The 21,184-nt window shown below is 46.7% G+C and overlaps 2 protein-coding genes across 5 annotated transcripts in view; both read right to left on the bottom strand.

The window, feature by feature from the left end:
• The window catches only part of LOC129822339 (fatty acid CoA ligase Acsl3-like), a 113,418-nt gene extending 92,965 nt beyond the window's left edge, over positions 1-20,453 (bottom strand). For all 3 annotated transcript variants that reach the window (XM_055880554.1, XM_055880555.1, XM_055880556.1), the window contains exons 1-4: positions 20,310-20,453; positions 9,674-10,316; positions 8,391-8,568; positions 6,011-6,120 (exon numbers count right to left, since the gene is read on the bottom strand). In XM_055880554.1, coding sequence (XP_055736529.1) covers positions 6,011-6,120; positions 8,391-8,568; positions 9,674-10,045 — 660 coding nt within the window. In that variant the 5' untranslated portion in view covers positions 10,046-10,316; positions 20,310-20,453. The remainder of the gene's footprint in view (positions 1-6,010; positions 6,121-8,390; positions 8,569-9,673; positions 10,317-20,309) is intronic.
• Positions 10,323-20,300, bottom strand: LOC129822340 (uncharacterized). Of its 2 annotated transcripts, none has more exons than XM_055880558.1 (2): positions 16,163-20,300; positions 10,323-16,087 (listed from the first exon to the last, which is right to left on the bottom strand). In XM_055880558.1, exons 1-2 carry the CDS (start codon positions 16,927-16,929, stop codon positions 15,952-15,954), a joined length of 903 nt encoding a protein of 300 aa, XP_055736533.1. In that variant the 5' UTR covers positions 16,930-20,300; the 3' UTR covers positions 10,323-15,951. The 2 variants fall into 2 exon arrangements, with proteins under 2 accessions (XP_055736533.1, XP_055736532.1); XM_055880557.1 differs by having other exon boundaries at positions 10,323-16,062.
• Positions 20,454-21,184: the final 731 nt, after the last annotated feature.

Here is a 21,184-nt window from a genome sequence, read left to right as displayed (position 1 = left end):
TCTCTAAACCAGTGTGTTGGTCTGTCTCTAACCCAGTGTGTTGGTCTCTCTCTAACCCAGTGTGTCGGTCTCTCTCTAACCCAGTGTGTTGGTCTGTGTCTAACCCAGTGTGTTGGTCTCTCTCTAAACCAGTGTGTTGGTCTGTCTCTAACCCAGTGTGTTGGTCTCTCTCTAACCCAGTGTGTTGTTCTCTCTCTAACCCAGTATGTTGTTGTCTCTCTAACCCAGTGTGTTGGTCTGTCTCTAACCCAGTGTGTTGGTCTCTCTCTAACCCAGTGTGTTGGTCTCTTTCTATCCCCGTGTGTTGGTCTGTCTCTATCCCAGTGTGTCGGTCTGTCTCTAACCCAGTGTGTCGGTCTGTCTCTAACCCAGTATGTCAGTCTCTCTCTATCCCAGTGTGTTGGTCTGTGTCTAACCCAGTGTGTTGGTCTGTCTCTATCCCAGTGTGTTGGTCTGTCTCTAACCCAGTGTGTTGGTCTCTCTCTAACCCAGTATGTTGGTCTGTCTCTAACCCAGTATGTTGATCTCTCTCTAACCCAGTGTGTTGGTCTGTCTCTAACCCAGTGTGTTGGTCTGTCTCTAACCCAGTGTGTTGGTCTCTCTCTAACCCAGTGTGTTGGTCTCTCTCTAACCCAGTGTGTTTGTCTGTCTCTAACCCAGTGTGTTGGTCTCTCTCTATCCCAGTGTGTTGGTCTCTCTCTAACCCAGTATGTTGGTCTCTCTCTAACCCAGTGTGTTGGTCTGTCTCTAACCCAGTGTGTTGGTCTGTCTCTAACCCAGTGTGTTGGTCTGTCTCTAACCCAGTGTGTTGGTCTCTCTCTAACCCAGTGTGTTGGTCTGTCTCTAACCCAGTGTGTTGGTCTGTCTCTAACCCAGTGTGTTGGTCTGTCTCTAACCCAGTGTGTTGGTCTGTCTCTAACCCAGTATGTTGGTATCTCTCTAACCCAGTGTGTTGGTCTCTCTCTAACCCAGTATGTTGGTCTGTCTCTAACCCAGTATGTTGGTCTCTCTCTAACCCAGTATGTTGGTCTGTCTCTAACCCAGTGTGTTGGTCTGTGTCTAACCCAGCGTGTTGGTCTCTCTCTAACTCTGTGTGTTGGTCTCTCTCTAACCCAGTGTGTTGGTCTCTCTCTAACCCAGTGTGTTGGTCTGTCTCTTACCCAGTGTGTCGGTCTCTCTCTAACCCAGTGTGTTGGTCTCTCTCTAACCCAGTGTGTTGGTCTCTCTCTAACCCAGTGTGTTGGTCTCTCTCTAACCCAGTGTGTCGGTCTCTCTCTAACCCAGTGTGTCGGTCTGTCTCTAACCCAGTGTGTTGGTCTCTCTCTAACCCAGTGTGTTGGTCTCTCTCTAACCCAGTGTGTTGGTCTCTCTCTAACCCAGTGTGTTGGTCTCTCTCTAACCCAGTGTGTTGGTCTCTCTCTAACCCAGTGTGTCGGTCTCTCTAACCCAGTGTGTTGGTCTGTCTCTAACCCAGTGTGTTGGTCTCTCTCTAACCCAGTGTGTTGGTCTCTCTCTAACCCAGTGTGTTGGTCTGTGTCTAACCCAGTGTGTTGGTCTCTCACTAACCCAGTGTGTCGTTCTCTCTCTAACCCAGTGTGTTGGTCTCTCTCTAACCCAGTGTGTTGGTCTCTCTCTAACCCAGTGTGTTGGTCTGTGTCTAACCCAGTGTGGTGGTCTCTCCCTAACCCAGTGTGTTGTTCTGTCTCTAACCCAGTGTGTTGGTCTCTCTCTAACCCAGTGTGTTGGTCTCTCTCTAACCCAGTGTGTCATTCTATCTCTAACCCAGTGTGTTGTTGTCTCTCTAACCCAGTGTGTTGGTCTCTCTCTAACCCAGTGTGTCGGTCTCTTTCTAACCCAGTGTGTTGTTCTCTCTCTAACCCAGTATGTTGTTATCTCTCTAACCCAGTGTGTCGGTCTGTGTCTAACCCAGTGTGTTGTCTGTGTCTAACCCAGTGTGTTGGTCTGTGTCTAACCCAGTGTGTTGATCTGTGTCTAACCCAGTGTGTTGGTCTGTCTCTAACCCAGTGTGTTGGTCTCTCTCTAACCCAGTGTGTCGTTCTATCTCTAACCCAGTGTGTCGTTCTATCTCTAACCCAGTGTGTTGGTCTCTCTCTAACCCAGTGTGTTGGTCTCTCTCTAACCCAGTGTGTTGGTCTCTCTCTAACCCAGTGTGTTGGTCTGTGTCTAACCCAGTGTGTTGGTTTCTCTCTAACCCAGTGTGTTGGTCTGTCTCTAACCCAGTGTGTTGGTCTCTCTCTAACCCAGTGTGTTGGTCTCTCTCTAACCCAGTGTGTCGGTCTCTTTCTAACCCAGTGTGTTGTTCTCTCTCTAACCCAGTATGTTGTTGTCTCTCTAACCCAGTGTGTCGGTCTGTGTCTAACCCAGTGTGTTGTCTGTGTCTAACCCAGTGTGTTGGTCTGTGTCTAACCCAGTGTGTTGGTCTCTCTCTAACCCAGTGTGTTGGTCTGTGTCTAACCCAGTGTGTTGGTCTGTGTCTAACCCAGTGTGTTGGTCTCTCTCTAACCCAGTGTGTTGGTCTCTCTCTAACCCAGTGTGTCGGTCTCTTTCTAACCCAGTGTGTTGGTCTCTCTCTAACCCAGTATGTTGTTGTCTCTCTAACCCAGTGTGTTGGTCTGTCTCTAACCCAGTGTGTTGGTCTGTCTCTAACCCAGTGTGTCGGTCTGTGTCTAACCCAGTGTGTTGTCTGTGACTAACCCAGTGTGTTGGTCTGTGTCTAACCCAGTGTGTTGGTCTCTCTCTAACCCAGTGTGTTGGTCTGTCTCTAACCCAGTGTGTTGGTCTCTCTCTAACCCAGTGTGTTGGTCTCTCTCTAACCCAGTGTGTTGGTCTCTCTCTAACCCAGTGTGTTGGTCTCTCTCTAACCCAGTGTGTTGGTCTCTCTCTAACCCAGTGTGTTGGTCTCTCTCTAACCCAGTGTGTTGGTCTGTGTCTAACCCAGTGTGTTGGTCTCTCTCTAACCCAGTGTGTTGGTCTGTCTCTAACCCAGTGTGTCGGTCTGTCTCTAACCCAGTGTGTTGTCTGTGTCTAACCCAGTGTGTTGGTCTGTGTCTAACCCAGTGTGTTGGTCTCTCTCTAACCCAGTGTGTTGGTCTGTGTCTAACCCAGTGTGTTGGTCTGTCTCTAACCCAGTGTGTTGGTCTGTCTCTAACCCAGTGTGTTGGTCTCTCTCTAACCCAGTGTGTTGGTGTCTCTCTAACCCAGTGTGTCGTTCTCTCTCTAACCCAGTGTGTCGGTCTCTCTCTAACCCAGTGTGTTGGTCTCTCTATAACCCAGTGTGTTGGTCTGTGTCTAACCCAGTGTGTTGGTCTCTCTCTAACCCAGTGTGTTGGTCTCTCTCTAACCCAGTGTGTCGTTCTCTCTCTAACCCAGTGTGTCGGTCTCTCTCTAACCCAGTGTGTTGGTCTCTCTATAACCCAGTGTGTTGGTCTCTATATAACCCAGTGTGTTGGTCTGTCTCTTACCCAGTGTGTCGGTCTCTCTCTAACCCAGTGTGTCGGTCTCTCTCTAACCCAGTGTGTTGGTCTCTCTCTAACCCAGTGTGTTGGTCTCTCTCTAACCCAGTGTATTGGTCTCTCTCTAACCCAGTGTGTTGGTCTGTGTCTAACCCAATATGTTAGTCTGTGTCTAACCCAGTGTGTTGGTCTCTCTCTAACCCAGTGTGTTGGTCTCTCTCTAACCCAGTGTGTTGGTCTGTCTATAACCCAGTGTGTTGGTCTCTCTCTAACCCAGTGTGTTGGTCTCTCTCTAACCCAGTGTGTTGGTCTCTCTCTAACCCAGTGTGTCATTCTATCTCTAACCCAGTGTGTTGTTGTCTCTCTAACCCAGTGTGTTGGTCTCTCTCTAACCCAGTGTGTCGGTCTCTTTCTAACCCAGTGTGTTGTTCTCTCTCTAACCCAGTATGTTGTTGTCTCTCTAACCCAGTATGTTGGTCTGTCTCTAACCCAGTGTGTCGGTCTGTGTCTAACCCAGTGTGTTGTCTGTGTCTAACCCAGTGTGTTGGTCTGTGTCTAACCCAGTGTGTTGGTCTCTCTCTAACCCAGTGTGTTGGTCTCTCTCTAACCCAGTGTGTTGGTCTGTCTCTAACCCAGTGTGTTTGTCTGTCTCTAACCCAGTGTGTTGGTCTCTCTCTAACCCAGTGTTTTGGTCTGTCTCTAACCCAGTGTGTTGGTCTCTCTCTAACCCAGTGTGTTGGTCTCTCTATAACCCAGTGTGTTGGTCTCTATATAACCCAGTGTGTTGGTCTGTCTCTTACCCAGTGTGTCGGTCTCTCTCTAACCCAGTGTGTTGGTCTCTCTCTAACCCAGTGTGTTGGTCTCTCTCTAACCCAGTGTGTTGGTCTCTCTCTAACCCAGTGTGTTGGTCTCTCTCTAACCCAGTGTGTCATTCTATCTCTAACCCAGTGTGTTGGTCTCTCTCTAACCCAGTGTGTTGGTCTCTCTCTAACCCAGTGTGTTGGTCTCTCTCTAACCCAGTGTGTCATTCTATCTCTAACCCAGTGTGTTGGTCTCTCTCTAACCCAGTGTGTTGGTCTGTCTCTAACCCAGTGTGTTGGTCTCTCTCTAACCCAGTGTGTTGGTGTCTCTCTAACCCAGTGTGTTGGTCTCTCTCTAACCCAGTGTGTTGGTCTCTCTCTAACCCAGTGTGTCGGTCTCTCTCTAACCCAGTGTGTTGGTCTCTCTCTAACCCAGTATGTTGGTCTCTCTCTAACCCAGTGTGTTGGTCTCTCTCTAACCCAGTGTGTTGGTCTCTCTCTAACCCAGTGTGTTGGTCTGTGTCTAACCCAGTGTGTCGGTCTGTCTCTAACCCAGTGTGTCGGTCTGTCTCTAACCCAGTGTGTTGGTCTCTCTCTAACCCAGTGTGTTGGTCTGTCTCTAACCCAGTGTGTTGGTCTGTCTCTAACCCAGTGTGTTGGTCTCTCTCTAACCCAGTGTGTTGGTCTGTCTCTAACCCAGTATGTTGGTCTCTCTCTATCCCAGTGTGTTGGTCTCTCTCTAAACCAGTGTGTTGGTCTCTCTCTAAACCAGTGTGTTGGTCTCTCTCTAAACCAGTGTGTTGGTCTGTCTCTAACCCAGTGTGTTGGTCTGTCTCTAACCCAGTGTGTTGGTCTGTCTCTAACCCAGTGTGTTGGTCTGTGTCTAACCCAGTGTGTTGGTCTGTGTCTAACCCAGTGTGTCGGTCTGTCTCTAACCAAGTGTGTCATTCTATCTCTAACCCAGTGTGTTGGTCTCTCTCTAACCTAGTGTGTTGGTCTGTGTCTAACCCAGTGTGTTGGTCTCTCTCTAACCCAGTGTGTTGGTCTGTCTCTAACCCAGTGTGTTGGTCTGTGTCTAACCAAGTGTGTTGGTCTGTCTCAAACCCAGTATGTTGGTCTCTCTCTATCCCAGTATGTTGGTGTCTCTCTAACCCAGTGTGTTGGTCTCTCTCTAACCCAGTGTGTCGGTCTCTCTCTAACCCAGTGTGTTGGTCTCTCTCTAACCCAGTATGTTGGTCTCTCTCTAACCCAGTGTGTTGGTCTCTCTCTAACCCAGTGTGTTGGTCTCTCTCTAACCCAGTGTGTTGGTCTGTGTCTAACCCAGTGTGTCGGTCTGTCTCTAACCCAGTGTGTCGGTCTGTCTCTAACCCAGTGTGTTGGTCTCTCTCTAACCCAGTGTGTTGGTCTGTCTCTAACCCAGTGTGTTGGTCTGTCTCTAACCCAGTGTGTCGGTCTCTCTCTAACCCAGTGTGTTGATCTCTCTCTAACCCAGTGTGTTGGTCTCTCTCTAACCCACTGTGTCATTCTGTGTTTCTCTGGCCCCACTCTGCATCACACACTGATAACAGTGGGCATAGTACAGACTCCAGATCCACAACGTGCATCACATGTACCTCTCCCCCTCCTCCTCTCTCTCCCACTCATAAACTCCTCTTTCACACGCTTCCTGTCCCTTCATGATTTCGTCCTTTACCTTCTAAATATGTACTAATTTCAGATGTGTGTGTGTTCTCTCACCTTGAGTCTGGTCTCCAGTAGCTCTCTGCTGGTGATGATGTGACTAACCTCTGTCTCGTTCAGACCGTGAGTTATGGCCGGACCCCCCAGGGTAGAGTACAGAGTGACCACTGCAACGCGCACACACGCACACACACACGCACGCACGCAAACACGCAAACACACACACACACACACACACACACACACACACACACACACACACACAAAGGTAAGCCCAATGAGGTATCATCAGGTAATAACGTTCATGATAAGATATCATATGGATAGAGTTAGGGTAAGATTTAAGATCAAGGTGTATTTCCTGTTCCTGTTTGGAAGTGAGTCCACATGGTAAAGCCCTAGTGAGCAGTATATTCTGTTTGCTTCAGGGCTGTGGTAATGTGACACTGTGTTAGTGTAACGCTGCAGCGATGGCATCATGTCTGCTCTGGCACTGGCATGAGTGAGTGGCCTGGGACTGGGCTAAACCAGGCTGAACTGGGCTGGGCCCAGGCTACATTACATCAGTATATGTCTGACTGGTAGATGTGGGAATCACTCAGCACAGGGAGCAGGGGCACGTGCCGAGATGAGGGTGTGTGAGGGTGTACATGTACATGTTCAAGCATCCCTAAACCACCCTTTTACACTCCTCCACACAGACATGCACACGTCTCTTCTCCAGAAAAACATGACCCCATGCAGAGTCATCCTTCTCAGGCATTAGAGGAGAATGTGCTCTCCGTCTGTGTATACACAGCTCAGCCATCTCCAACACAGATGACATCCCCACCCACCATCAGTGGGCTCAAAATGGACTCCCATCCAATCAGATAAAGACTCAGGCTGTTGGGAATGGGGTGGAATGTGTATAAATGTGTATAAATGTGTATGTGTGTACGTGTGTGTGTAGTGCACAGTAGCTGCAGCAGTGCTCACGAAGAGCTGTGAAGAGGTCATACCAGTAGCTTGCAAGGGTCAAGACACCTGGCCCAAAATCCACTCATGACCCCTCTCTGACAGGACAAAGAGAGAAGGGGGGAGGGAGAGGGGGAGGACGGCGGGAGAGAGGGGAGATCACCTGACCCAGAAGGCTGACAGAGAAGGGGCTTAAGAAACAGGGCCAGTGACATTGCTGCCATGTGTCATGGACGGCTGAGACTTCCTGTTGTGTGTGTGAGGACACGGGGTGTGACACCTCCATCTATGAGATACTAACACACTGTTCACACATACACTCTCTCTGCTCTTCCTTTATTAGACCCAAAATTAAATCATCAGGTGATCGATTAGCTCATACTCTGCAACCAACCACGAACAAACTCCTAGCAAGGCCAACCAGTCAGATTGAGTCAGACTAAACTTGACAATGCAAACACAGAGAGAACAAAGAAGTAAGAAGGAGGTGGAGGCGCAGGAGGGAGAATGAGAGATGGATGAATAGAGAGCCTATGGAGAGAGGAGAAAGGCTGAGAGATGGATGAATAGAGAGCCTATGGAGAGAGGAGAAATAATGAGAAATGGATGAATATAGAGCCTATGGAGAGAGGAGAAAGAATGAGAAATGGATGAATATAGAGCCTATGGAGAGAGGAGAAATAATGAGAAATGGATGAAGAGAGCCTAGGGAGAGAGGAGGAAGGCTGAGAGATGGATGAATAGAGAGCCTATGGAGAGGAGGAAGAATGAGAAATGGATGGATAGAGAGCCTATGGAGAGAGGAGGAAGAATGAGAAATGGATGAATAGAGAGCCTATGGAGAAAGGAGGAAGGCTGAGAGATGGATGAATAGAGCCTAGGGAGAGAGGAGGAAGAATGAGAAATGGATGAAGAGAGCCTAGGGAGAGAGGAGGAAGAATGAGAAATGGATGAATAGAGAGCCTATGGAGAGAGGAGGAAGGCTGAGAGATGGATGAATAGAGCCTATGGAGAGAGGCGGAAGGCTGAGTCTATGGTGTCAGAGGGTCTATGTGAGCATCTGATTTTGGCATCAGGCAGGAGAAGAAGCATACAGCCCTCAGGCCAAATGAAGAAGAGGGGTGGGGGAGAAGGAGGATAATTGGGACACTTATATAACAGTGGCATAGCAACAGGGACAAACTGACCTTCTTCCTCAGCTGGGCTGGATATATTTCAGATGTTATGTATACCCTCCTCACACACCACTACAACTATACATCTATTAAACTCCATGGGACCATAACTGATGCATAAACAGAGAAAGAGAGAAAAGAGAGAGAGAGAGTGATGAACTGTCTATGTATGAAAAGTACTCACAGGGAGGTTGTACATGAACCAGTCCTGGGCTGTGTGTGTGTGTTGTGTGTTGTGTGTTGTGTGTTGTGTGTTGTGTGTTGTGTGTTGTGTGTTGTGTGTGTGTGTGTGTGTGGACACTCACAGGGGAAGTTTTGCATGAAGCACGCCTGTGCGGCTATGACCCATTCGGCCCTGGTCTCACAGAAGATGGCAATGTTGTTGTGGGCCCTCTGGCCCAACGCTGCAAGACCACTGCCAAAGCGTGCTGCCGCCTTGTGGGTCTCGGCATAGGACAGCCAGCGGTACTGCCCCAGGATCACCTACAGGGAACCACAGAGAGCACACAGAATGTTATATATATATATCTGTAGGTCTGTATGTGTATATATATATTTATATATATATATATATATATATATATATATATATATATATATATATACATACATACATACATACATACATACATACATACATACATACATACATACATACATACATACATACATACATACATACATACATACATACATACATACATACAGAGAGAGAGAGAGAGAGAGAGAGAGAGAGAGAGAGAGAGAGAGAGAGAGAGAGAGAGAGAGAGAGAGATCAGAACCAGGTGAAAAAGCAGAGAGGTGGAGAATAATAGACATACAGAGAAACAACGTTTTGGAAAGAGTTTCAGGGAAACAGAATGTGAGGGAAAGATGCTGGAGGGCAGAATAGTTCACAGTGGTGAACAGTAAAGCCTACAGCTTGAGGTTGTGCACTTTCTGCTAAGTAATATGACAGTAGGATTTATTTTTGCTAATGGACGCTTTTTAACTTTTGGAATTTGAATCACAAACTCACAAACAGTTGGGAACTCCTGCTCTCTACTGGGATAACACTGGTACTGCATACACCCAGACCTGGCACAGACTAATGCACATGCACATTCACACTGTGCCAGTGAAACAATAACAACATTTAAATACATTTATTCTATGTTTTTCGTTCTAGGTCTCATTGTCCAGGAAGTCAAGAGGTGGCAAAACACACTCCATTATTTTATTCCAGCAACATGAATTTCAACAGCACTGTGATTAGACTAGTGGGATTAGCCTGATGATTGGGGTTTAATTAAACGGGTTCCAAGTCTCTCTCACACACACACAACACACCACACACACACACACACACACACACACAGCGAGAGTGCTTTATTTGAGCAAAGTTTAGATTGGCCTGTGTGTTGTGTTTGAGGTGATGTGAGGCCTTTCTGTTGAGCAAGAGATATGTGTTATGTATTAGTGGCTGTTCTCTCCTGTTTTGGCTAGATTGACTTGGGAGAACAAGGTCTTATGTTTTCACTGCAAACACAAAACACACCTGAGTTTCTTGCCCAACAGAAAGTCCTCAAGTCACATTTCCTGTCCTCACCTTCTTGAAGACCTTTCCGTTGCTCTGTCTCTCATCCTCCTCCATGACCACCTCTCTGGTGCCCAGGCAGTCTCTGTCAGGGAACCTTCTGGATGCATCCTCAAACACCTTATCCAGTGTGTCTACCCCGGGGTGCAGGGACGACACCAGCCTCTTGGTGGCGCCCATGGCCCTGTAGGGCCCCGCGGGGCGACCCGTCACAGACTGGGCCTTGAGTCTCTGAGCCCGCTCCTGTTCTGAGCCGAGGCCTGCGTCTGATTCTGACACAGAGCTGAAGAGGTAGGAGGGGAGGAAGGCTAGGACAGAGTACAGCCACACTGTCACCTGGAAGAGCAGCAACAGCACTGGGTTCAGATCCTCTTTCAGCTTCATCCTGTCTGTCTGTCTGTCTGTCTGTCTGTCTGTCTGTCTGTCTGTGTGTGTGTGTGTGTGTGTGTGTCACTTTAGAACCCAAGGTAGGGTCCAGGGTTTATGCTCTGAGCAGGTAGTTTATCACCAGGACAGCTCCTCTAAGTCTAAGGTGTGAATGGTTGGAGAGAGAATGAATCCTGTTGCCACTGACGGGGCAAGGTATTCCTTTCCTGGTCCTTCTTCTTCTGCCCTTGTGTGTTTATCTGATGACGATGGCAGCAACACCTTACTCCTAGTCAAGGGACGACAAAAAACAACAACATTCAAACAAAGTATGAGAATATGCTATTTATAATATGTCAATGTTTTGTTATACATGTATACTAACATTAGTGCTTGAGCTACAATTCATCTGACACCATCTGAGCTTTTTAACCCAACAGTCACCAGACGCCACACTCCAAGATAATAGGTTTAAATGGATTCTTCTAATGTTTCTGTTGGTGGATCCTCAAGCACCCACCAATGGTAATGCACAGCCTGATGGCTTGGCCTACATAATAAGACACCCAGCCGTGTACTGTAGGCTACATCTCAGCCTGAGTGCTCCTTACCCACTCCCTGTCCCCCTGCAGCCAGCCAGAATGCTGGAGCGCAGAGCTCCCTATCTAACCCCATCTCCCACAAATAACTGTACAGCACGCTCTTTCTATCACTAACCACCAAGACATAGATACGTACAGACAGACAGACAGCAGATGGACTACGACGGGCTGAGAAAGAGGAGGGAGATAGAGATACACTATATATACAAAAGTATGTGGACACCCCTTGAAATTAGTGGATTTAGCTATTTCAGCCACACCTGTTGCTGACAGGTGTATAAAAGGGAGCACACAGCCATGCAATCTCCATAACCAAACACTGGCAGTAGAAGGACCTTACTGTGACCTTCAACTTGGCACCGTCATTGGATACCAATAAGTCAATTCGTAAAATTTCTGCCCTGCTAGAGCTGCCCCGGTCAACTGTAAGTGCAGTTATTGTGAAGTGGAAACATCTAGGAGCAACAACAGCTCAGCCGGGAAGTGGTAGGCCACACAAGCTCACAGAATGGGACCGCTGAGTGCTAAAGCATGTAGTGCATAAAAGTTGTCTGTCCTCGGTTGCAACACTCACTACCAAGTTCCAAACTGTCTCTGGAAGCAACGTCAGCACAATAACTGTTCGTCAGGAGCTTCATGAAATGGCTTTCCATGGCCGAACAGCCACACAGAAGCCAAAAATCACCATGCGAAAGGCCAAGCGTCGGCTGGAGTGGTGTGAAGCTCACCGCCATTGGACTCTGGAGCAGAGGAAACGCATTCTCTGGAGTGATCACACTTCACCACTTGGCAGTCCTGACGGACGAATCTGGGTTTGGCGGATACCAGGAGAACGCTATCTGCCCAAATGCATAGTGCCAACTGTATAGTTTGGTGAAGGAGGAATAATGGTCTGGGGCTGTTTTTCATGGTTCGGGCTAGGCCCCTTAGTTCCAGTGAAGGGAAATCTTAACACTACAGCTTACATTGACATTCTAGACGATTCTGTACTTCCAACTTTGTGGCAACAATTTGTCGAAGGCCCTTTCAGCATGACAATGCTCCCGTGCACAAAGCAAGGTCCACACAGAAATGGTTTGTCGAGATCGGTGTGGAAGAACTTGAATGGTCTTCACAGAGCCCTGACCTTAACCTCATTGAACACCTTTGGGATGGATTGGAACGCCGACTGCAAACCAGGCCTAATCGCCCAACATCAGTGCCTGACCTCACTAATGCTCTTTTGGCTGAATGGAAGCAAGTCCCTGTAGCAATGTTCCAACATCTAGTGGAAAGCCTTCCCAGAAGAGTGGAGGCTGTTATAGAAGGAAAAGGGGGACCAGCTCTATATTAATGCCTATGATTTTGGAATGAGATGTTCGACAAGCAGGTGTCCACATACTTTTGGTCATTTAGTGTAGATAGAACGAGAGAGACGTGAAGTTAGAAGAGAGTGAAAGCGCAGGAGGGAAACGAAACAGAGGAAGAGTGATAAAGAGTGTGAGAGGGAAAGAGATGGAGAGAGAGTGAAGGGAGGGGGTTGGATTATGGCTGAGAGAAAGGCCTAGGGTACATGCGTCTTTTAACCCCATGTACCCATTACAACCCACGATGCAATGACAGATGACAGTGGGAGAGAAATCATGAGAAAACAAAAAGATATTCACTTGACATATTGGAAAGAATTAACAAAAAAACAGAGCAAACTAGAATGCTATTTGACCCTTATCAGAGAGTACACAGTGGCAGAATACCTGACCACTGTGACTGACCCAAAATTAAGGAAAGATTTGAATATGTACAGACTCAGTGAGGATAGCCTTGCTATTGAGAGAGGCCGCTGTAGGCAGACATGGCTCTCAAGAGAAGACAAGCTTTGTGCACACTGCCCACAAAATGAGGTGGAAATAGAGCTGCAATTCCTAATCTCTTGCCAAATGTATGACCATATTAGAGACACATATTCCCCTCAGATTACACAGATCCACAAAGAATTAGTGTAAATGTACAGTGTCTTCGGAAAGTATTCAGACCCCTTGACTTTTTCCACATTCTGTTAAGTTACAGCCTTATTCTAAAATTGATTCAATTGTTTTTCCCCCCTCATGAATCTACACACAATACCCCAAAATGACAAAGCAAAAACAGGTTTTTAGAAAAGGTTGCTAAGTTATTACAATAAAAAAATGAAATATCACATTTACATAAGTATTCAGACCCTTTACACAGTACTTTGTTGAAGCACCTTTGGCAGCGATTACAGCATTGAGTCTTCTTGGGTATGACGCTACAAGCTTGGTACACCTGTATTTGGGGAGTTTCTCCCATTCTTCTATGCAGATCCTCTCAAGCTCTGTCAGGTTGGATAAGGAGCGTCGCTGCACAGCTATTTTCAGGTCTCTCCAGAGATGTTCGATTAGGTTCAAGTCCGGGATTTGGGTGGCCATTCAGAGACTTGTCCTGAAGCCACTCCTGCATTGTCTTGGCTGTGTGCTTAGGGTCTTTGTGCTTGTCCAGTCTGAGGTCCTGGGCGCTCTGGAGGAGGTTATCATCAAGGATCTCTCTGTACTTTGCTCCATTCCATCTTTGCCTCGATCCTGACTAGTCTCCCAGTCCCTGCTGCTGAAAAACATCCCCACAGTATGATGCTGCCACCACCATGCTTCACCGTAGGGATGGGGCCAGGTTTCCTCCAGACGTGACGCTTGGCATTCAGCCCAAAGAGTTCAATCTTGGTTTCATCAGACCAGAGAATCTTGTCTCTCTTGGTCTGACAGTCTTTAGGTGCCTTTTGGCAAACTCCAAGCTGGCTGTCATGTGCCTTTTACTGAGGAGTGGCTTCCATCTGGCCACTACCATAAAGGACTGATTGGTGGAGTGCTGCAGAGATGGTTGTCCTTCTGGAAGGTTCTCCCATCTCCACAGAGGAACTGTAGAGCTCTGTCAGAGTGACCATCGGGTTCTTGGTCACCTCCCTGAGCAAGGCCCTTCTCCCCCAATTACTCAGTTTGGCCGGCAGTCAGCTCTAGGAAGAGTCTTGGTGGTTCCAAACTTCTTCCATTTCAGAATGATGGAGGCCAATGTGTTATTGGGGGCCTTCAATGCTGCAGAATTTTTTTGATACCCTTCCCCAGATCTGTGCCTCGACACAATCCTGTCTCGGAACTCTATGGACAATTCTTTGGACCTCATGGCTTGGTTTTTGCTCTGACATGCACTGTCAATTGTGGGACCTTAAATAGACAGGTGTGTGTCTTTTCAAATCATGTCCAATCAATTGAATTTACCACAGGTGGACTCCAATAATGTTGTAGAAACATCTCAAGGATGATCAATGGAAACAGGATGCACTTGACCTCAATTTCGAGTCTCATAGTAAAGGGTCTGAATACTTATTTAAACAGTATTTCAGTTTTTTATTTTTAATACATTTACAAACATTTTGTCGTTATGTGGTATTGTGTGTAGATTGCTGAAAAAAAAATATATTTAATCCATTTTAGAAGTTAGTAACGTAACAAAATGTGGAAAAAGTCAAGGGGTCTGAATACTTTCCGAAGGCGCTGTATGTTTCCCATGCCAATAAAGCCCCTTGAACTTAATTGAGTTGAGAGAGTGAGTGATAGAGAGAGAGACAGAGCGAGACAGAGAGAGAGATGGAGATACAGAGAGAGACAGACAGAGAAAGAGAGAGACAGAGGAAGAGAGACAGACAGTGAAAGAGACAGACAGAGAGAGAGTGAGAGGGCAAGGAGAGGGGGAATGAGGAAGAAAGAAATAAGGGGGCTGAATGAGTCACGTTAACTCAGAATGTATTTCAACACAAATTCTCAACTGGGTGAAAGGTGCTCTACTACTTTATACCAGATTGAAAACAAATGTGTGTGAAACTTTCACTGAAAGGGATTCTGTGTGTGTGATTTATGTGAGGATTATGTGTGTGAAATAGGTTATGTTGTGTGTGTGTGTGTGTTAACAGGGATGATGATAGCTACCTCCAACTCCTGAGGATAGTAGTGTTGGGTAGCTGTCCATGGTACTGGAAAACCATGCTCCTCCTCCCTCTCCATGGCCATCTCTGATGGTTACCCCAGAGAGGCTAAAGACATTGAGCTACAAATGGTAGCGATGATATGTTATCTTGCCTGGTTGGGCGCTTATGGTGTGCCATGTCTGTCCCTGCAGCCCATTTTCTAGCTCATTTCCCTAGCCACTGATCCATAGCATTGTCCTGCTGCTCAAACTCACTTTGTAAGTCTCTGTCTTTCTGACATGAGTTTCTACTGAGAAATAATAACAAACAACAAAACATGCGCGCGCACACACACACACACACACACACACACACACACACACACACACACACATACACACACCTACTGAATTAGCCTTAGACCACAGCAGGCTATTTTAGCGGCAGTCATTCATTATTCATATGAGAGAACAGCACATCTTCAACTCCTCTCCAGCAGCACGACATCCTTCCCCCATCCTTCCATCACACACACACTATCCCCTCTCCAAAATGCTCCCTAAAGACTCATGAATAAACCAGAGTGAGACAGCAACTCCCAGCATTATCATCCTCCCTCTGTGCTGGCCTGGTGTACAATTACCCAGCACATCTAGCAGTGCCATAGCTCACTCACAGTCACTATAATGAACTGATACACTGCTGAGGTTACTGACCGCCCGCTGGCTCTCTGCTTCCTTTTCCTTCTCCATGGACACATGGAAACATACACAATCTGGGTTTGTTGGAGTAGTCTTTGGGTTTCTTTCGATGTTGTTGAAGTAGTGATTGGTTTTCTTGGAGTTTCTTGGAGTAGTCTTTGGGTTCCTTGGAACAGTCTTGGGGTTTGTTGGAGTTAGTTGGAGTAATCTGGGCTGCCGCTGGAACCCAAGGTAGAAAGCACTGTGGCTGACGTGAAGAATTGTTAGGCTAAAGTGAACAAATTATCTCAATTAGATCGGCTCAGCCGATGACTCTGCGTATTGGGAGGGAAGAAAAAACTATACACGACAAAACTCCAACTGTTTGCACCGTGGCGTTGGAACTCATAACTGTGACCACACGTACGTTATTGCTGTAATATTTGTCTAGATAGCAATAAAATGGATGATTAAACTTATGTCATGTGTGACTGTTCCAGTGGTTGGATACACTGAGTGACCGATGCCTTTTCTATCTGAGACTGGGTAATGACTTATAACATCACACAGGAGAAGGGGCTAACCGCTGTGGGAGGGGCTGTCTGGTATTAAAACACAAGTGAGACTGACTGTACAGGTGATAGGTGAGAGTACAAAGGTAGTGTTGTATGAGGAGGAGAGGAGGCTGTGTCAACACCGTGACTTGATCCATATGTGAGCCTTGCCAGGTGCCAGAGTACTAAGACTCAGAACAAAGCAGGAGGCCATGAGGAGACCTGGTGAAGGAGGCCATGAGGAGACCTGGTGAAGGAGGCCATGAGGAGATCTGCTGAAGGAGGCCATGAGGAGATCTGCTGAATGAGGCCATGAGGAGATGTGGTGAAGGAGGCCATAAGGTGACCTGGTGAAGGAGGCCATGAGGAGACCTGGTGAAGGAGGCCATGAGGAGACCTGGTGAAGGAGGCCATGAGGAGATCTGGTGAAGGAGGCCATGAGGAGATCTGGTGAAGGAGGCCATGAGGAGACCTGGTGAAGGAGGCCATGAGGAGACCTGGTGAAGGAGGCCATGAGGAGACCTGGTGAAGGAGGCCATGAAGAGATCTGGTGAAGGAGGCCATGAGGAGATCTGGTGAAGGAGGCCATGAGGAGACCTGGTGAAGGAGGCAATGAGGAGACCTGGTGAAGGAGGCTATGAGGAGATCTGGTGAAGGAGGCCATGAGGAGATCTGGTGAAGGAGGCCATGAGGAGATCTGGTGAAGGAGGCCATGAGGAGACCTGGTGAAGGAGGCCATGAGGAGACCTGGTGAAGGAGGCAATGAGGAGACCTGGTGAAGGAGGCTATGAGGAGACCTGGTGAAGAAGGCCATGAGGAGACCTGGTGAAGGAGGCCATGAGGAGACCTGGTGAAGGAGGCCATGAGGAGACCTGGTGAAGGAGGCCATGAGGAGATCTGGTGAAGGAGGCCATGAGGAGATCTGGTGAAGGAGGCCATGAGGAGACCTGGTGAAGGAGGCCATGAGGAGACCTGGTGAAGGAGGCAATGAGGAGACCTGGTGAAGGAGGCTATGAGGAGACCTGGTGAAGAAGGCCTTGAGGAGACCTGGTGAAGGAGCCCATGAGGAGACCTGCTGAAGGAGCCCATGAGGAGACCTGCTGAAGGAGGCCATGAGGAGACCTGGTGAAGGAGGCTATGAGGAGACCTGGTGAAGAAGGCCTTAAGGAGACCTGGTGAAGGAGGCCATGAGGAGACCTGGTGAAGGAGGCCATGAGGAGACCTGGTGAAGGAGGCTATGAGGAGACCTGGTGAAGAAGGCCTTGAGGAGACCTGGTGAAGGAGGCCATGAGGAGATCTGGGGTTCATCTCTCTTTTTAAAGGACAGTGACTCTCCTGTATGTTTTATGCTTTATTGACAGACAGATAAGAAAGTAGCCTAGGTGAGGAGGAAACATAGCCGGAAAGGTGTGACACATTTCATCTCTCCACTGCTAACAACTCAATGACATACTGACATATTCTGACTGCATTGGGATTCCCTGCTTGAGAAACCTGACTAACAAGTTAAACCTCTCTCTCTCCCTTCCTTTCTCTCCCTCCACCAGATGGGCGAGGCTGCAGTTTACGAGCCCTGTTTTGGAATTCACACTCGTGATAGGAGCAGGCACTAAAATGACATTTTTGCATGTACTTATCAATTTTGCAATTTTAGGGTATTTTGGTCCATTAATATTAGTATTTTCCAAAAAGTAAAAATGTCAAAAGCTTGATGAAATTTATATATTCGGTAGTTTATCATACTACCGTCCTCAAAATGTTATGAATTGTAACCCCTTTTAAATGGACATACATCCATAATTTCAAAGCTCACAACATTGAATCACACTTCATTTAAAAGCCCATTTCATAGAGAATGTTTTCTAAATAGATGTTTCTCATTTGGTAGTCTAAATTCAGTGTCCTTGTCTTTAACTGCCATTTCCCGAAAGTCAGACTTTTCTCACGCGCTGTCACGGATCCCCCGGTACTGCTGCTCATTCTGTTCACCAGTTCCGGAGGTCTACGTCACCGGCTTTCTAGGCTTCACTGAACGGGATTCATTATCATCAACCCCGGACTGTCTTGTCTGATTACACACTCCTGGTTCCCATTTCCCCTGATTAGTATGTTATATATGTGCCCTCTGTCTTTATCGGTTATTGTTCCCATGTCCGTTGGTCGTGTGAGTACCTATGCGTTGCTGCAGCTGTTATGCTGCGTGCTTTATATATTGTGTATTACGGGTATAGTCCTGTGGCGTTCAACGAGGTTTACCCTCGCTCTTTTGTTTGGGTACAGCCCAGTGTTTTTTTGTATACGTATTAGTTTTGGGTGTATTAAAAATCCCTATTGTGTATTCCTTCGCCTGTCTCAAATCCTTTATACCAGCGTGACACGCGCTAACTCATTTTCCTCAGCTTCAGAAGCATCTGCATTCACCACATCTTGTGTGGTTATCCTTAGACAGTCTTATACACAGGGAATTGTTCATAGGTTGTCAAATTTTATTCTAGATTATTGAAAAATGTGCCAAATTAATTTTACGTACCTTTCTTTAGTGTTCTACAGATAGAAAGATGTAAAACCGTATTTATTCACAATCAGTTATAATGTGTAAGTCCTGTCCAGGTGTGTCTTAACAAAATGAAACCAAAATATTTAGGATGAATTCTTCCTGTGTCCAGAATTTTATTTGTGTGATATGTAAATATTTAATGAGATATCACCTAATTTGCATATTTTCATACTATATTTCTGGGGGGAAGAATATACAAAAAATATATTTCTGTCCACATTTAACTGGTAAAAGTTGATTGTGATATGATGTAAGGGGGTTAAATACCCTATTAGGGTGTGGTGCCTGGCCTTATGTCCATTATAAAGCTTCAACCAATAGAACAATCAAAAGAACTTCAAGAATGAATAAGGAAGGGAAACAATTGCTCAATAATTGAGCTTTGTACAACAGGGCAGGAGGTTTGGAAATGGCATACGACCATAACACAGTGGATTAATTGAGTAATATTTTGCCATCCCTCCTGTGGTTGGTGGGCAGGCAGACAGGCCGCAGTAAGAGGGAATCACTGCTTCCTTAACTGATTGTGAATGGGCCTTTTGTGTGACCACGCCACCCTCTCGTCTTGTCCGCGCAGGCAGGCCACCTGGAGAAAGCTCAACGTCGCCATTGTGCCAACAGTCCAGCTCACGCCACAGCTAGGACAACCACTGGAAGGGTCAGACTGTGTGTGTGTGTATGAGCCCGTGTGTGCACAGACTTCTCCAAATAATGGCGTAATCATACTTAAAGCTTTGAGTAAGCATGTTTTCACAACACACAATGGAATGGATTATGTGGCTCAGACTACAGCTTTTCTTCTTAGTGTTTGAGTGGTAGCAGAAGCAAGCAACTAGTAAAAATACCAGACAACCACTAAAACAACTAGCCTAATCTGAAACTAAAGGTTCTCTATGATATCTTCCTTTCTCTGCCATCTCCCACACTGCTGAGTTTAGGATACATGAACCTGGATGCAGGGCTAGCAGACCATGACATTTAGCCTATGTATGCCATGCTGCCAAGTGATGGACCTCAAACATTTGATTCAACCAAAAGGTATAGCCATACCCTCCGGTGAATGATATGGGCCTATGACCAACCCTCTGAAACCTATTACATAAGAACGCTCCACAGAAGAATACTCCACAGAAGAACACTCCACAGAAGAAAGCTCCTGCAGACAGAAACATGGCATAAGAGAATAGGGCATATGTGTGTGCACATATCCCATCGGACCATCCCTGGCAGACAATAGATGCTCTGTGTAAGTACAGGCTCTCTCCAATAGACCACCCTGATTTGATTGCAGTTGCCATGAGCCAAGTAAATGACAACAGCAGTACAGACAAGTCTAACAGTGGACAAGATATTCACAACTAGAGTGAGTTACGAGACAGGACAGTCTTCTGGTAACATTATGCATAACATGTGTCAATGGTAAAGTGCAGACTTCGTCAACCAAAATGTTGATTATGGTGTCCATACAAAGGCAATGGTGAAGACAGGCAACAACGACAAAAAATCCCATTACGAAAAATAAGTTATTCTGTCAGATAATAAACAAAGGTACATCAACAAGTCATTATTTATGTAATTATTCATTCAAATCAATGTGAAACTTATTATTGACCATCTGAACAGTCAGTGGGCGCACTGCAGAGAAATCGTATCTGCAAGCCACAGGGATGACAGAGATCATTTAAAAAGGGAGGAAAACTGATTGAGCAGAGCAGATACAGGTTGTCAAAAAGCCATTACCACCTATCTGGAATAGATATTATGTATCCTACAGATAATGTATTATAGGTGACCGGGACGCTCAGTCTTCCATCCTCTGCTCTGCACCGTATGGCGAGCAGCGACTGGCTGGATCCACAGCATCGTGCACATCTGGACATCGCCGGCTGCCGCTGAGTGGGCATCACCGAGAAAGAATACTTTATCATGACACTTACCTTGAATAAAACACCTGGTATATCAGCGACGAAAGGGAATGCGTTCTTTTATTTCATGAATTGCAATTGAATTCCCGCATCGTCTGTCTGATATTGGTCGCCGCTCGCAGCTCGGAAGTGACAGGCGCGTCGTCATGGTATTATTACACAGGAGGCATTCCCTGGCTTTTGATTGGACTCGTTGAGGTGGCGCGTGCTGGGGGCCGGTCTGTGATGGAAATGAAAGGTTACTCCCGGTCAGAGCGGACTGAGTTGAATTTGATGAAGAAGGCAGAGAAACTTTTCAGACAGTAGGCTACTGTCATAATAAAACGTCGGGTATATACTGTATTACACATAGCCTACGTGTAGGTGTGTCATTGCTCGGGTCTTTGTACCGCAGAGAATATAGACCACATAGCATACCAAAGAGTGAAGTTATACAGATATGCATGATGCTGCTTTGGGGACACCTCGGATTAGGTCACCCATCAAATCCAATCAAACGAGTCAATAGGGGCGTCACCTGAGTGTCAGAACATTAGGGCACTCAGCCACTGCGGTATAGGGCTCAGGCCATTGTTGTCTCACGTCAGATGGCATCACTCCTAGAAGACGCTCGTACCAAATCCGATCTGTCTTGAAGGAAGTTGAACTCGTCTCTAAAAATCTAGATTTTGCTCATCCGCCTAACACTAGCTATGACTCACTACAAACCATGATCGATCAACTGAGCAAACTTCTCCAGTTAGCAGCCTAGTGCTGGCCATACAGTAGCTAGTTTGCCCACTTGTTGATGAAGTTGTACTATAGCAAAGTAATGCGACTGTTCTCAGAAATCAGCAAGCATGTAGCCTATCTGACTTTGACAGCTGGCACTGTGCCTCACTACTTTC

The sequence above is a fragment of the Salvelinus fontinalis genome, chromosome 24 (genome assembly GCF_029448725.1).
Source record: "Salvelinus fontinalis isolate EN_2023a chromosome 24, ASM2944872v1, whole genome shotgun sequence".
Taxonomy (NCBI): Eukaryota; Metazoa; Chordata; class Actinopteri; order Salmoniformes; family Salmonidae; genus Salvelinus; species Salvelinus fontinalis.
The sequence above is the reverse complement of the archived record's forward strand: the minus strand, read 5'-3'. Positions and strand labels throughout refer to the sequence as shown.